The following is a 16,973-nucleotide window of genomic DNA, read 5'->3' on the forward strand; positions in this document are numbered from 1 at the left end:
TAAGCTTTAAATACATAAAAGTAACAGATATTTTGTGAGAACATTGACAGTAAATGCCATTTAAATGTTGTAATCAATCACATTAAAAACCATCTGTGAACATTTTTAACATAGGAAAATAACCTAGTGTTTGATTACATTCTTTATTTGTGACTCGAGATAAAGACTTACTGATATCAGGAATAAAACAGTACTCTATTATTAGAAACGATGCAGTCACAGTAGGCAGGATACATCCTTATGCATGGATCCAATATTCAGGGCGACTTTGATAAATGGGGAAGAAGTGCAGGAAATGATACCAGAGAGCAGAAAAAGTCATACAAACACACGGCCAGAAATGCATGGTGTCTATACTACGAAGTATTACTAAGTCACGGTGCCTATAAAGTGCAATGATGTGATGTAAGGAGATCACCACCAGACAAGCAGTTCCAAGTGAGCTCGATGGGCCTCTAAACATGCATGGACAATACGCAGCAGCAAGTGGCACCCACCTTCGAATGCGCTACCCTGCAACTGAGAGAAGTCACAGACTGCACGAATGCACTGCATCAGTGCCTGCATATCTGGAGTGGGACCTCCAAACGCAACTTGTTTCAGGTGCCCCAGCGGGCTAACATTTTAAGGTTGGTTGCGTTGTTTTGGGGGAAGAGACCAAACTGCGAGGTCAACGGTCTCATCGGTTTAGGGAAGGACGTGGAAGGAAGTCGGCCGTGCCCTTTGAAAGGAACCATCCCGGCATTTTCCTGGGGCGATATAGAGAAATCACGGAAAACCTAAATCAGGATGACCGGACGTGGGATTGAACCGTTGTCCTCCCGAATGCGAGTCCAGTGTGCTAACCATTGCGCCACCTCGCTCGGTTTTAAGGGTTAGTGTCTAGCGACCAGGTGGTACATCCAACTGGATCACTTCGTCCGATCCATCATACAGGATAGGTGTTGTGAGATGCCTCCGCAGAGAAATGTGGAAGTGAGCTGTAGCACCGTCACGTAGAAACCACATTATGCCAATTACCGAGAAAGACACGTCTTCCAGCAGGGGTTGCTGGGTCACCTGTACGAAGAGCAAATATGGCTCGCACGTGACGCGTAGTGGAAGGACGGTTGGCCCCACGAGGTGCTCCCAATAAACACCACTCACACACTGGCGCTAAACCGGTGCCGACGGTTCGTTTACCAAAGTACCGAGACGATCCTCTGTAGCCTACATGTGGATATGGTGAAGGTCGAAACCTCCGCTTTCAAAGATCTTTTATCTCAACCTGCAACGGGGTGTGCCTGCCCGGCTAGCCGCGCCGACTAACGCGCTGCTTCCCGTGTGAGAAGGCGTGCCGGTCCCCGGTACCAATCCGCCCGACGGATTGGTGTCGATGTCTGGTATGCCGGCCAGCCTGTGGATGGTTTTCAAGGCGGTTTTCCATCTGCCTCGGCGAATGCAGACTGTTTCCCTTCATTCCGCCTCAGTTATACTATGTCGGCGATTGATTTGCAAACAGTGTGTCCACGTACGCGTACACCATAATTAGAAATTCTTCCAATCCATATGCGGCGTACAACAAACCAGTGCTTAACAGTATTAGTTAAAAACAGTCTTAGTTGCAATTTTAGTTTTTTTATTTTTCAACTACGTGTTTCGCCTTATTTAGGCATCTTCAGGTTATCTTAATTTGGTATTTCTTAGGATCTAAAGGATCCTTCTAAGAAATACCCAATTAAGATAACCTGAAGATGCCTAAATAAGGCGAAACGCGTAGTTGAAAAATAAACAAATTGCAACCAAGAATGTTTTTAATCAAATAATCCACAGGTATGCTGCCGGTCTATAGTGTCCAACGGGCACAATATTTCGGCGATCATACATGTCGCCATCATCAGGTGAACTGATGGGCTGAACTCCTGTTTTTAACCTATACACCATAATTACTGTACCACGCAAACATTTGGGGTTACACTTGCCTGGTGTGAGACGTTCCCGGGCGGGTCCACTGGGTACCGAACCGCACAATAACCGTGGGTTCAGTGTGGGGCGGCGGTGGGGTGGGTGGACTGCTGTGTCCTATTGTGGGGCTACGGCGGGACGAAGCCCCTGCGTCGTTCCTAGGTCCTCGGTTCAATACACAAGGGGGTGTACCTTTGCATTTCCTGTCGTATGTCCATATGACCTCTCTTGCTCCTTACCCTCGGGGGACCATTTCCCGCAGTTGTGATTCGATAGTTGTGCTGGTCACTTACCGTCGGGTAGAGCTCCCACATGGAGAAGACGACGTCGGTGATGGTGCGGTAGAGCTTCTGGTGCAGGAGGGCGAGCGGCAGCAGCGGGCAGAAGATGAAGAGGAATCCGGCGCAGATGCTGCTGTACCAGAGCGCCACGAAGCACAGGCCGCGGCAGAGGCGCGCCGCCGCCTGCCCAGCCGCCCACACTCCCTGCATGCCGGGCCGCGCCGCAGCGCCTCAGCCTCAGAGGGAAACACGTCTCCTGTGGGACACCACCAAACATCACCGCCTGCCCAGCCGCCCACACACCCTGCATGCCGCGCCGCGCCGCAGCGCCTCAGCCTCAGGGGAAACACGTCTCCTGTGGGACACCACCAAACATCACCGCCTGCCCAGCCGCCCACACACCCTGCATGCCGCGCTGCGCCGCAGCGCCTCAGCCTCAGGGGAAACACGTCTCCTGTGGGACACCACCAAACATCACCGCCTGCCCAGCCGCCCACACACCCTGCATGCCGCGCCGCGCCGCAGCGCCTCAGCCTCAGGGGAAACACGTCTCCTGTGGGACACCACCAAACATCACCGCCTGCCCAGCCACCACCCTCACACCTGCTGCACTGCGCTGGAGAGCCTCAGCACCAGAGCGAACACGCCTCCTGTGGGACAGCGCACCACAGGATCATGCTACCTTACACTCATCTTATTGCAGGGACAATTCTGAGCTTAACGTTTCAGCCTCCAGTGTTGGAGAGATCATCAGACACTATAACGACTAAGAAACTAGTTACACTCTCGACCGAGCTCAGCGAGTAAACCACATCTGAGGAGGTACACAGTGCACCGTGTAGGCTCGTCGCGTCCAGTGTGTCTGGCCTCACCCTGTATACATTTACAACATGGAACATTATGAACATCTGCCTAATACTGTGTCGCTCCTTCGTTCCTGGAACACTGTACAGCAGCGATTCTGCATGTCTTGGATTCCACAAATCTTCATTAGGTTTTTGGAGATGAGTGGTACCAGACGTCTATGCAGAGGTTTTGTGGTTCCTTCAAATTACGGACCAGTGCTTTCTAGGCGTGGAACTGCAGCCCAGTAGCATGCAAGATTTTTCCGTTGATTTTGGATCGGGATCAATTGCTTCCCTAGCACTATAGTGCTCCCCAGCTACTATAACAACACTCTGGTCTTGTGACACAGCCAGATACTATGATGTAAAATACAATCACTTTTGGGTAAGACATCAATCATAAAAGAGAGCTGATAGTCGCAGTAATGTTTACATTGGCGACACCTGTTTCTCTCCCGATTTGTGTTGAAAAGATGCGGATTTTGTTGTGAGACAAATGGAACTGTCCCATTTCAGGCCCTATAGTTTCAGCAAGTCCCGATAGCTCGCAGCGCTATACGTAACCATTAAAATGGCAGAGACCTACCATTGAGTTTCGTTTGACTTAAAACCAGAGCGTTACTGATATTCAAAGGCACTTTCAGAATGTCTACAGAGACCTGGCAGTGAACAAAAGCACATTGAGTCGTCGGGCGAGACGTCTGTCATCATCGCAACGAGATTGCGCAAACTGTACTATCTCCCGCTTGCTAGCCGGCTGCACAAAGCCGACTCCTGCAATGTGTTCGTCGCCACGCAAATGTAAACAAACTTCTCCTTCTCCGCGACAACGCCTCACACAAGTCAGCACCCCCAAGTGGAGATCACAGAACTTCATCGAACTGTTCTTCCTCGTCCACCCTAGAGCCTGGACATCGCACCTTCCAACTACCACGGTTGACCCAATAAAGAACGCACTGCGCGGGAGGCAGTACACGGATGATGCGGAGGTTATCGATGCAGGACGACATTGGCTCTGATGTCGACCAGTAGAGTGCTACTGTGCAGGCAAACAGGCCCTCCCAGAAAGGAACGTAAGGTCATCGCGCTGAACGGAATGTGTTGCTTTGCACAATGGATACCCCATGTTATAATGACGATGTCATTGGCTCGACACGGGAACATGCAGTCTCCTGTGGAACTCCATGTTCGACAACGAGTGCTGAACGCTGTGCTCCGGAATGCCTACGCCTGCACCAGCACCATCCTCTCTTGCCACATCTCAAGCAGATGGCCGCCTATCCTGCTTTATGGAGCGAGCGACCTTCCGTCCAGCGATCACGTTCTGTGATGCGCTGTTGACATCTTAGACTCTATAGTGTACTCGTGATTTCATCATCCTTCAACCACATTTCCGTAAATGCTCACCCATCAGCTTCACCTTTTCCGAGATGCTAGTTCCTAGTCAGTAGTCGATAACGTAAGTCATTTGTCAGTGGATTTCCCCATTTGAGCCTCGTATCGTCGCTAGGTCGACTCCCCATTCGCCTCTTCCACTTACATAGTTTCCTTACTGCATCACATGACCGCTACCTCACCAGGAGGTGGACAGTGCTCGTAATGTTCTAATTCAGTAGCGTGTATTCACAATCCGCCTGCACCGAGCACCGTTGGCAATCGAGAAACGCCACCGCCTCTTGCAGTGTTCGTCGCCTGCTATCAGCCTATCCTGATGTGTATCACAGTTCCACAGTCCGAGCGACCTGTTTGCACGCTTGACGCCACCGCTAAAAGAGCTAAAATTGTTGGGTGTCGGATTCTCTACCCCCTGCACAGACGAAGTTGCTCGCTCACCTATTGTTGTTGACGAGCGTTCAGTTCACAACTGATTCACAGGAGCTTCGCCTGCCCGCCCACTGTAACAATGTGCAAAACACCTGTTGTCGACATTTCGTTGCCCGCAGGGGATTTTTCCCGTTGCTCCTCGACACAGTGAGACGTGAAAAGCCCAGGGTCTACACGACTTTGGAAGTGGCGTGTACGATACGGCAGAGATAAAGTAAGATGCAGGCACGCGTCTTGCCCATTCCTCTCTAATGGCCAGAGCGAAGTCTGGTCGGGTCCCAGTAACGTGCAGCACCTGAAAACCAACCTTCGACAGGTCATACAGAGAACACGAACAACCATTGGCCGAATAAGGGAGTGACAACAATGGAAATTTGTGCCGCACCGGGACTCGAACCCCGATTTCCCATTTCAACAATAAGCAGTCGCCTTAACCGTTTCAGATATCCGTGCAGTATGGGAGGATGTCGGCTGTTCCAGAATACGTTTTGTGAAGAATAACTACGATCGATTTAATTATGGTTCACCGTAAGGTAAACTTTGTTGAAATAAAAGTAACTGTACAATTAGCAAGTATAGCGTCTGCAGGCGTTGTCGGTAAAATTTTTCCTACTGGAATATAATGAAGAAAAACACGTGCATTTTCATGAAATATTACAACAGCTTGACATATACACTAATTTGATTCAGTGTGTTGACAATATCATATACAGTATGTACATTTCTGAACATGTGACATTATACGTTTATGAAGACATCTGCTACACAATACGAATTAAGTTTCTGTAATACGCTTTTTGTACCCCATATAGATGTATGGCCAAGGTATAAGGATTTATAACAGCACTTATTTTGAAGGCGTCTGAAAGTGAGAAATTAATCTGTGAAACCGGTAAGAGGTAATAAAAATATATTTGCAGTTGATGACTGAATTTTATTCTGAAAAGGAATTAAAATCACATTTCTTGTTGGTGCACCTTATTCTTTACCGTGGTGCTGATTGCTGATTAATGCCGATTGATAAATGCAATGAAGCAGAAATCAGCTTCTGAAGCTCCAACGCATGAAAAAGATCCTCAACATGGAGGCGAACATACAAATTGAGCAGGAAAACACTGACGACTGTAGTAAGGCTTGATTCAGTCGACTTTACAGACAGCTTCGACAAGGTGGGACTGGGCACATGGGTGAGTATAACGGTAATTTGTGGAGTGCCCCAGGCGAGTGTTATACAACACTTATGTTTACAATATCTACAGGGTGAATCACCTAAAACTAGCACCGCGTGTAATGCGGACATGGAAACTGCTATTATTGTGCGGTTTTCACAGAACGAATTATTAGTCAGGGGCTCGTATTGTTAGCCAATCCACAGAATGTAATAATGCTTAGAAAGAGTATTTTTTTGTAGAGACACACACTTTTTTAAATGGAACAATGCCTATTGACATTAACAACCTGAAAGTAGGATAATTTAGAATGTTAGTGGTGTTTGTTGCAGGATTCTAGTACGAGTCGTTCACAAGATTCCATATTTTGAAAAGTACCCCCTTTTCATCCTGCCGACCCCTTCATAGAATATTTGCCTTCGTACTGTAATGGAGCTGCTGAGCACGCCTCCTTCATGGCGAAGTACTGTAGCTGACGATACTACACAGGTGAAAGTAATGACACTCGCGACACGCTATTAATATAACGCTTATTGCTTCTCGTTATCGCTTAAAAGACAAAATTATAATTACGATGTGAAACGTTTAACAAGAGTAGTAAACTGTGTTGGACTCTTTGCATGTAAAGGTCGATGTATACACACATCTCTGTACCGCGACTAATGTATCCGCAGCACGTGTTGATCTGTGCCGGTGACAAGCAGAAGTCTGGCCGCGCCGTGGTTCGGCTGTGGCTGTTATCACGGCGTCACTGGCTGGACACACTAATCCAGTGCTGTTCAGTTAAAATGGAGTGAAATGGGCGCAAGCGTGCGAGCTGGGTTATGAGTACTGTGAAGTGAACAAATGAACACAAATTTAAAAAATTGACGTAAAGTCACAATTCCTCCATCGTTATTACATTTCACCGTATGTAACATCTTGTAGGAAGCGAGATGATCGAAATAGTCAACCGGCCGAATACAAACCTGCATCAGTCAGATCTAAAGGTAACTACTGTATGTGATTTTTAAGAGCCACTTTGTCATTTTGTATTATCACGCAAATGGTCGCATTGTTATTAAACGCCTATACTTGCTATGTGAGTTGGTTTTGCTAATATTGATGCCAACGCAGCGAGGAGGGCTATTAAATTATCGACCGCCAGATTAAGTATTTAACAAAAATAAATAATTTATGATGCGAAGAAATTAGGAGACTGCGTAACTCAACGAAAGAATTTATAGCCATAATTCATAAAATCCACTCAATAACATTAACAGAAAAAAAGAGATATTTTCCACTGTTAGTATAATGTTAAAATATAAGAGCAAAATTATGGATAGATGGACATTTGCCTATAGCTCTTAAATATTAAGTGTCGTAGTACGAAAATACACAGTTATCTTAGAAAATATAACATGAATTATGTTGGATGAAATAATAATAATAATAATAATTTCGTGTGGACGCCACATCGGTCACTTGAATGTGCCTAACCAACCGGGGAAAGGGGACCTGCAGTTTAACGTGGAACACGAGTCACGTGTTGCTCCTGGCAACATTATCGATATTCGGTTGTGCCTTTGCGTCGTTAAGACGATCTTCAATTATGTATGAATATGGGAATGCAAGTATGAAATGTTTGGCTTCGGCCCTGAGTCTGGGATATTGGTATTATAATCTCTTCACCAATAGTATACGGTTTGCCTTTCTTTGGTATGTTAAGAGAAGTGCTGTGGCATGTCTTCAAATATACACACATCAAAAATCACTCCAGTTCCCAGAACTCCTGAAGATAGACGTTGACTGAGGGTATTGTATCACACACACAGTCGCTTTGACTGTTCAGAGATGTCACTAAATCCGCGCAAATATGTAAACAACCACGCATGAGCATCGCCTATTAGACGGAGGAGGTCCGACATCCTATCAGTTCCAGTCATTCCACCAGGAAGGAGGTACACGGCTGTTGTTGTCTGTAGTTCAACCATGCCTAGACGGTCAATACCATGGTTCGATTGCGTCTGCATTGTTACTTTGTAGCAAGAAGGGCTCTGAACAAGGGAAGTGTCCAGGCGTCTCGGAGTGAACCTAAGCGATGTTGTTCGGACGTGGAGGAGATACAGAGAGACAGGAACTGTCGATGACATGTCTCGCTCAGGCCGCCCAAGGGCTACTACTGCAGTGGATGACAGTTACCTACGGATTATGGCTCGGAGGGACCTTGACAACAGCGCCACCATGTCGATTAATGCTTTTCGTGCAGCCACAGGACGTCATGTCACGACTCAAACTGTGCGCAATAGGCTGCGTGATGCGCAACTTCACTCCCGAGGTCCATGGCAAGGTCCATCTTTGCAAACATGACAACATGCAGTGCGGTATAGATGGGCCCAACAACATGCCGAATGGATCGCTCAGGATTGGCATCACGTTCTCTTCACCGATGAGAGTCGCGTATGCCTTCAACCAGACAATCGTCGGGGACGTGTTTCGAGGCAGCACAGCCAGGCTGAACGCCTTAGGCACATTGTCCGGCGAGTACAGGAAGGTGGTTCCCTAATGCTTTCGGGTGGCATTTTATGGAGCCGACGTACGCCGCTGCTCGTGGAAGGGGCCGTAACGGCTGTACGATACGTGAATGTCACCTATCGAACGATAGTGCAACCGTATCGGCAGCATATTAGCGAGGCATTTGTCTTCATGGACGAAAATTCGTGCCCCCAACCTACACAACTTGCGAATGACTTCCTTCAGGATAACGACATTGCTCGACTAGAGTGGCTAGCATGTTCTCCAGACATCAGCCCTATCGGACATGCCTGCGATAGACTGAAAAGGGCTTTTTGTGGACGACGTGACCCACCAACCAATCTGAGGGATCTAGGCCGAATAGCCGTTGAGGAGTGGGACAATCTGGGTAGTACGCCACAACGAATACAGGCACGCATCAATGCAAGAGGACGTGCTACTGGGTATCAGAGGTACCGGTGTGTACAGAAATCTGGACCACTACCTCTGAAGGTCTCACTGTATGGTGGTACAACATGCAATGTGTGGTTTTCATGAGCAATAAAAGGGCAGAAATAGTGTTTATGTTGAGCTCTATTCCAGTTTTCTGTACAGGTTCCGAAACTCTAGGAACCGAGATGATGCAAAACTTTTTTTTTTATTTGTAAATATTCAAATTCGGTCAGTATTTTGAAATACTCAAAATTTTTGCTTCTGTTATTGAAGTGGATCCTTTTCAAGTGGTCTTTCATTTTCACTGGCTTCATACACTATAAGATCAAAAGTATCCAGACACCAGCCGAAACTGACTTACAGATTCATGGCGCCCTCCTTAGGTATTGCTGGAATTCAGTATGGTGTTGGCCCATTACAGCTGATGACAGCTTCCACTCTCGCAGGCATACGTTCAGTCAGGTGCTGGAAGGTTTCTTGGGGAATGGCAGACCATTCTTCGCGCAGTGCTGCACTGAGGATAGGTTTCGATGTCGGTCGGTGAGTCCTGGCACGAAGTCGCCGTTCCAAAACATCCCAAAGGTGGTTCAAAATGGCTCTGAGCACTATGGGACTTAACATCTATGGTCATCAGTCCCCTAGAACTTAGAACTACTTAAACCTAACTATCCCAAGGACAGCACACAACACCCAGTCATCACGAGGTAGAGAAAATCCCTGACCCCGCCGGGAATCGAACCCGGGAACCCGGGCGCCGGAAGCGAGAACACTACCGCACGACCACGAGCTTCGGACCCAAAAGGTGGTCTATAGGATTCAGGTCATGGTTCTGTGCAGGCCAGTCCATTACAGGGATGTTATTTTCATGTAACCACTCCGCCACAGGCCTTGCATTATGGTGTTGGAACACGCAATCGCCATCTCCGAACTGATCTTCAAGAGTGGGAAGCAAGAAGGTGCTTAAAACATCAATGTAGGTCTGTGCTGTAATAGTTACACGCAAAACAACAAGGGGTGCAACCCCCCTCCATGAAAAACACGACCACACCATAACACCACCGTCTCCGAATTTTACTGTTGCCACTACACACGCTGGCTAATGACGTTCACCGGGCATTCGTCATATCCACATCCTTCCATTGAATCACCACATTGTGTACCGTGATTTGTCACTTCACACAACGTTTTTTCACTGTTCAATCGTCCTTTGTTAACGCTCCTTACACCAATCGAGGCTTCGTTTGGCATTTACCAGCGTGATGTGTGACCATGAAATCCAAGATTTCTCACCTCCCGCCTAATTGCCATAGTACTTCCAGTGGATGCTGATGCAGTTTGGAATTCCTGTGTGATGGTCTGGACAGATGTCTACCTATTACACATTACGACTGTACGTGTCCCTTCACGTTTCCACTTCACTATCGCATCGGAAACAGTGGGCCTAGGGATGTTTAGCAGGACAGCAGGACTGACTCAGCACATAGGAAAGTCAGAACGACGTTTGGTGAAATTAAAAATAAGGATGGTAACAATAAGAGTCAATGAGAATTCCACTGTTAAATGCAAAATAGAGTGGATAGGTGGAAAGCGTATACTGAAGGCCTCTGATGGGAAAGATTTTTCCGATGTGATGGAAGAAGAAACGGGAGTTGATATAGAAGGGATAGGGATCCAGTATTAGAATTTAAAAGAGCTTTGGAAGACTTAATATCAAATTAAACAGAATGGATGGGTAAAATTCCGTCAGAGTTTCTAAAATCGTTGGCAAAGTGGCAACAAAACGTCTACTCACGTTGGTGTGTAAAATGTATAAGTCGATATAGCATCAAACTTCCGGAAAAATATCCTCCACACAATTCCGGAGACTGGAAGAGCTGACAAGTGCGAGAATTACCGGACAATTAGCTTAACAACTCACACATCCCAGCTGCTGACAAGAACAAGGAATGGAAAAGAAAACTGAGGATGTGTTAGATGACAATCAGTTGGGCTTTAGGAAATGTAAGGGCACCACAAAGCCAGTTCTGACGTTTTGGTTGATAATAGAAGCAAGACAAACGAAAAAATCAGAACACGTTCGAAGGATTTGGCGACCTGGAAAAAGCGTTCGACAATGTGAAATGGTTCAAGACGTTCGAAATCTGAAGAAAATAGGGGTAAGCTACAGGGAGAGACGGCTAATATACAACATGTATAAGAGCCAAGAGGGGGATAGTATGACTGGAAGACGAAGAACGAAGTGCTCGGATCAAAACGGGTGTAAGATAGGGATGCAGTCTGTCGCCCCTACTATTCAATCTATACATCGAAGAAACAATGACAGAAATAAAAGAAAGGTTCAAGAGTGGAATTAAAATTGAATGTGAACGTATATCAGTGATTAGTATTCGCAGATGACATTGCTATTCTACGTGAAAGTGAAGAAGCCCTACATGATTTGCTCAATGGAGGGAACACTCTAATGAGCACAGAATACGGACTGAGAGTATATAGAAGAAAGATGGAAGTATTGATAAGTAGGAGAAATGAGAGTACGTGTGGAACACACTACTGTATGGTAGTAATACATGGACTGTAAACAGGAAAAGAAGAGAATTGAAGCGTTTGAGATGTAATGCTACAGAAGAATGTTGAAAATTAGGTGGACTGATAAGATAAGAAACGAGGACGTTCTCCGGAGAATCGGCGAGAGAAGGAATATATTGAGAACACTGACAAGAAGAAGGGATAGAATGGTAGGACACGTGTTAAGACATCAGGGAATGACTTCCATGGTGCCAGAGGGAACTGTAGAGGGTAAAAACTGTGGAGGAAGACATCCAGCAAATAATTGCTGACGCAGTTGCATCTGCTACTCTGAGATGGTTCAAATGGCTCCGAGCACTATGGGACTCAACTGCTGAGATCATTAGTCCCCTAGAACTTAGAACTAGTTAAACCTAACTAACCTAAGGACATCACAAACATCCATGCCCGAGGCAGGATTCGAACCTGCGACCGTAGCGGTCTTGCGGTTCCAGGCTGCAGCGCCTTTAACCGCACGGCTACTCTGAGATGAAGAGGTTGGCAAACAAGAATAATTCCTAGAGGACGGCATCAATGCGATAAGTAGAGTAGCAGAAAAAAAGGGGGGTGAAGCTAACTTCAAGTGACAACTGAATGCCGCAGACACTGATAAAATGACGTGCGACTCAAACATTATTCACACAAAGGGACAAAAAAGGACGTGTAGGGCGTTTGCAAAGGAAACAGGGTGTTTGCAAAGTAAACAATCACATTTTCTTGTCATCCACGAATTGCTACATTAACTAAAAAAAAGGATTCCTGGATATCGAGAAGGCCTTTGATCGGGTGCCACACAGTCTCATCTGGCTAGCACTTCGACAGCATGATGTGCCAGAGCAGATTATTAACTGTGTGCAGTTACTTTATGCACAGCCATGAAGTTATGTCCGTACAACCTCAGGACTGTCCAAGAACTTCCCCATCACAGTTGGCATCCATCAAGGTTCTCCATCATCACCACTTCTGTTCATTTTCGTAATGGACACCGTGACAGCTGGTCTGCACCGGCCATTACCATGGACCCTACTTTATGCTGACGACGTGATGCTGGCAGCAGAAAACAAGCTTGATCTGCAGAGCCTGTAAGTAGGCTGTTTAGTTTTTTTATATTGGTAACGCCACGTAGCGCTCGGTATGAAAATCACTGGCTGTGCTGTGTGCATTCTGTGGCTGGTTTGCATTGTTGTTTGGTATTGTAGTGTTGGGCAGCTGGATGTCAACAGCGCGTAGCGTTGCGCAGTTGGAGATGAGTCGCTAGCAGTGGTGGATGTGGGGAGAGAGATGGCGGAGTTTTGAGAACGGATGATCTGGACGTGTGTTCATCAGAGACAGTAAATTTGTAAGACTGGATGTCATGAACTGATATATATATATATATATATATATATATATATATATATATATATATATATATATATATATATATATATTATGACTTTTGAACACTATTAAGGTAAATACATTGTTTGTTCTTTATCAAAATCTTTCAAAAAAATGGTTCAAATGGCTCTGAGCACTATGGGACTTAACAGCTAAGGTCATCAGTCTCCTAGAACTTAGAACTACTTAAACCTAACTAACCTAAGGACATCACCCACATCCATGCCCGAAGCAGGATTCGAACCTGCGACCGTAGCGGTCTCGCGGTTCCAGACTGACGCGCCTAGAACCGCACGGTTGAAAAGCAAATAATGTAAGAGGTTTATCAGCACAGTCATGCATAAATTTTTTTAAGGGGAAGTTTCAAGCCTAACTCAAGAATGGAGTGACCGGTTGGCTTAACACGATTTGCGGCTTAATTTGAAGAAAACCGAGTACATGACATCAGACAGACATGAAATGGGGACCATCGCGATTAATGGTGAAAATCTGACTGGTGTGAGTAAGTATCTTGGTTCCACGATCACCGTTGACGGCCGACTCACCGAAGAGGTCAACACCAGAACTCAGGCAGCCTGGATGAAGTGGCGAACAACAGCCGGAGTCACTTGCGACCGCAGGATGAAAGGTAATTTAAAATCAAAAATCCATCGGACTGTCATACAACCTCTCGCCTTGTATGGTTGTGAGTGCTGGCCGACTACAGTTGAGACAGAATGCCGCCTAAGTGTAAGGGAAAGGAAGATGCTAAGGTGGACAGCGGGCCTCACTAAGTTAGATCACGTTTCTAATGACAGCATTAGGAAACAGTTTGGTGTTGCACCGATCCAGGACAAGATGCGTGAGATTCGTCTTCGTCTTTGGGCATGTTTTACGGGACGGAGATGACTATTGCCAAGGTGGGTTACTTGAAGTCCCAAAGTAGACCCAAAGGACGACCTAAGCAACGTTGGGCTGATACAATTCCTAAAGATCTTAAATGCGTGAACATCCACCCAGACGTAGCCCGTGATAGAGTGAAATGGAGACAACGGACCCATGTAGCGGACCCCCAGGCACGCGGGATAAACACTGAAGGAAAAGAAGAAGTAATGATTTCCTATGTAAACACTCTGTCATCATTGTTGTACCTTTTGAATCTCCCGCACATGTAATATCTGTTAGTTGGTTAGCGGATTTAGGGGACCAAACGGCGAGGTCATCGGTCCCATCGGATTTAGGGAGGATGAGAAAAAAAGTCGGCCGTCCCATTTCAAAGGAACCATAACGGCAGTAATATCTGTGTTTGCGACATCCAGCTGTCACCTGAAGATTTCCTAACAAGCCGAAAGACGGTTAGTGACTGATAAAATATAATTTTGCTAAATATTAGGAAGTATTTCCAATCTAATATCCTCTAGGAATATCTGTACCGCGCGATTTAAGGTGGAACGACGGCATAAACCAGGCTTTGGAAAAGATAGCAGCCGAAGTGACCTTATCTTTAGAAAGTGTAAATCACCACTTACAGATCCGTTGCTGAACAAAATGCACATTAGTCTCGGTCAGTATGGACTACTAATAAGCTAGATTAAGGCAGGAATATGAGAAGATGCCAAAACGACCTGCGTAATTCGTCACACGTTTATTTAGGCGGCACTCGAGTACTATATCTATGTTCGATTAAGTCATCTCGTAAAAAATAAAAGCAAAGACTTCTGCGCCACGGAGAGTGTTACTCTCGTAAGACCGAGTCGAGAAACGCTTTGCTCTCTCCGAAACACATCTTTTCTGGTGTCCGCTCCAGTGTAAAACACGTATTTCGGCTTATGGAGGTTGGTATCGAGAGCCTTACGGTTACAGCAGAGATACTGAAAGTACATCATCTTGTACAGAAACCATACTGCAGTTACAAGATCCGAAGGAAACGAAAGGAAAGCTGTAGTTGAGAAGGGTGTGAGCAAGCAGCAAACAAAACCGTGAGACAAAATTAAAGTTCAAGAAAAAGAAGTAAACATTTCGACCTTACTCGACGGCGTCGTAATTTTGCCACAGACGGAAAAGGGCCCATAATAACTTAGGAACGGTGTAGATAGATCTATGAAAAGACGTTACAAGAGAGAGATCAATACAAGGATAGTGGACTCTAGTGGAATTAAATCAAGTTAAGCTGAGATAATTAGATTAGGAAATGAGGCACTAAGAATAGCAGATGAATGTTGTTACACTATGTGATCAAAAGCATCCGGACACCTGGCTGAAAATGACTTACAAGTTAGTGGCGTCCTCCGTCGGTAATGCTGGAATTCAGTATGGTGTTGGCCTACCCTTAGCCTCGATGACAGCTTCCACTCCCCCAGGCATACGCTCAATCAGGTTCTGGAAGGCTTCTTGCGGAATGCCAGCCCATTCTTCACGGAGTGCTGCACTGAGGAGAGGTATCGACGTTCTAAAACATCCCAAAGGTGTTCTGTTGGGCTCAGGTCAGGATTCTGTGCAGGCGAGTCCAATTCAGGGATATTATCGTCGTGTAACCACTCGTGCATTATTAACAGATGATGGATCGTGTTGAAAGATGGAATCGCCATCCCCGAATTGCTCTTCAACAGTGGGAATCAAGAATGCGCTTAAAACATCAGTGTGGACGTATGCTGTGATAGAGCCACGCAAAACAACAAGAGCTACAAGCCCCCTCCATGAAAAACACCACCACACCATAACAGCACCGCCTCCGAATTTTACAGTTGGCACTACACACGTTGGCAGATGACGTTCACCGGGCATTCTCCATACCCACAACGTTCCATCGGATCGTCACATTGTGTACCGTGATTCGCCACTCCACACAACGTTTTTCCACTGTTCAGTTGTCCAATGTTTACGCTCCTGACACCAAGCGAGGCGTCATTTGGCATTTACCGACGTGATGTGTGACCTATGGGCAGTAGCTCGACCATGAAATTCAAGTTTCCTCACCTCCTGCCTAACTATCATAGTACTTACACTGGATCCTGATGCAGATTGGAATTCCTGTGTGGTGGTCTGGATAGATGTATGCCTATTACACATTACGAACCTCTTTTAGCTGTCGGCGGTCTGTCAGTCAACAGACGACGTCGGCCTGTACGCTTTTGTGCTGTACATGTCCCTTCACGTTTCCACTTCACTATCACATCGGAAACAGTGGACCTAGGCATGTTTAGAAGTGTGGAAATCTCGTGAACAGACGTATGACACAAGTGACACCCAAATCACCTAACCACGTTCCAAGTCCGCGAGTTCCGCGGAGCACCCCATTCTGATCTCTCACGATGTCTAATGACTATGAGGTCGCTGATATGGAGTACGTGGCAGTACATGGCAGCGCAAGGCACTTAATATAAAAAAAACGTATGTTTTGGGGTGTCCGGATACTTTTGATCACGTAGTGTATTTCGGCAGCAACATAACTAACGATGGCCGAAGTAAAAATAAAAAGTACGTATAATGTAGACTGTCAAATGCAGGAAACGTTTTCTGAAGAAGAGAAATTTGTTACCGTCGAATCTAAATTCATATGTTAGGAGGTCTTCTCTGGATGGAAACGTGGATGATGAACCGTTCAAACAAGCAGGGAACAGAAGCTTTTTAAATATGCTGATGCAGAAGAAGGCTGAAAGTTGGATGAAGATGTACTTAATCAAATTCCAGAGAAAATAGCTTTACGGCATAATCTGGGCAAATCACGGGATCAGTTGATATCGCATATAGTGTGGCATGAATGAGTACTGTAATGGAGGCGAGAGCGGTGGGTATAACTTATTGAGGGGACCAAAGTAAATGTATTACTATGGATTTAGTGTACAGTGATCTTGAGACACGACCTCCTGGATGCTCATCGGTGTGGATTCACAAGAAAATCACTACTATGGAATCCATCTCACGTTGCTCTCATATCATATCTTGAAGGGCATGGAGCAAGTCAGTCAGGTACATGCAGTATTTCTCGGTTTGTAGAAAGCGTTTACTCAGTACCACGGATACGATTGTTATAGAAAGTT

General features: G+C 45.9%; 1 protein-coding gene across 1 annotated transcript in view; it reads right to left on the bottom strand.

Annotated features, from left to right (window-relative positions):
- The window catches only part of LOC124545381 (lysocardiolipin acyltransferase 1-like), a 311,775-nt gene that overhangs the window by 123,719 nt on the left and 171,083 nt on the right, over window positions 1–16,973 (bottom strand). Inside the window, exon 2 of the mRNA XM_047124291.1 lies at window positions 2,238–2,481. Coding sequence (XP_046980247.1) covers window positions 2,238–2,435 — 198 coding nt within the window. The 5' untranslated portion in view covers window positions 2,436–2,481. The remainder of the gene's footprint in view (window positions 1–2,237; window positions 2,482–16,973) is intronic.

The sequence above is a fragment of the Schistocerca americana genome, chromosome 8, assembly GCF_021461395.2.
Source record: "Schistocerca americana isolate TAMUIC-IGC-003095 chromosome 8, iqSchAmer2.1, whole genome shotgun sequence".
NCBI lineage: Eukaryota > Metazoa > Arthropoda > Insecta > Orthoptera > Acrididae > Schistocerca > Schistocerca americana.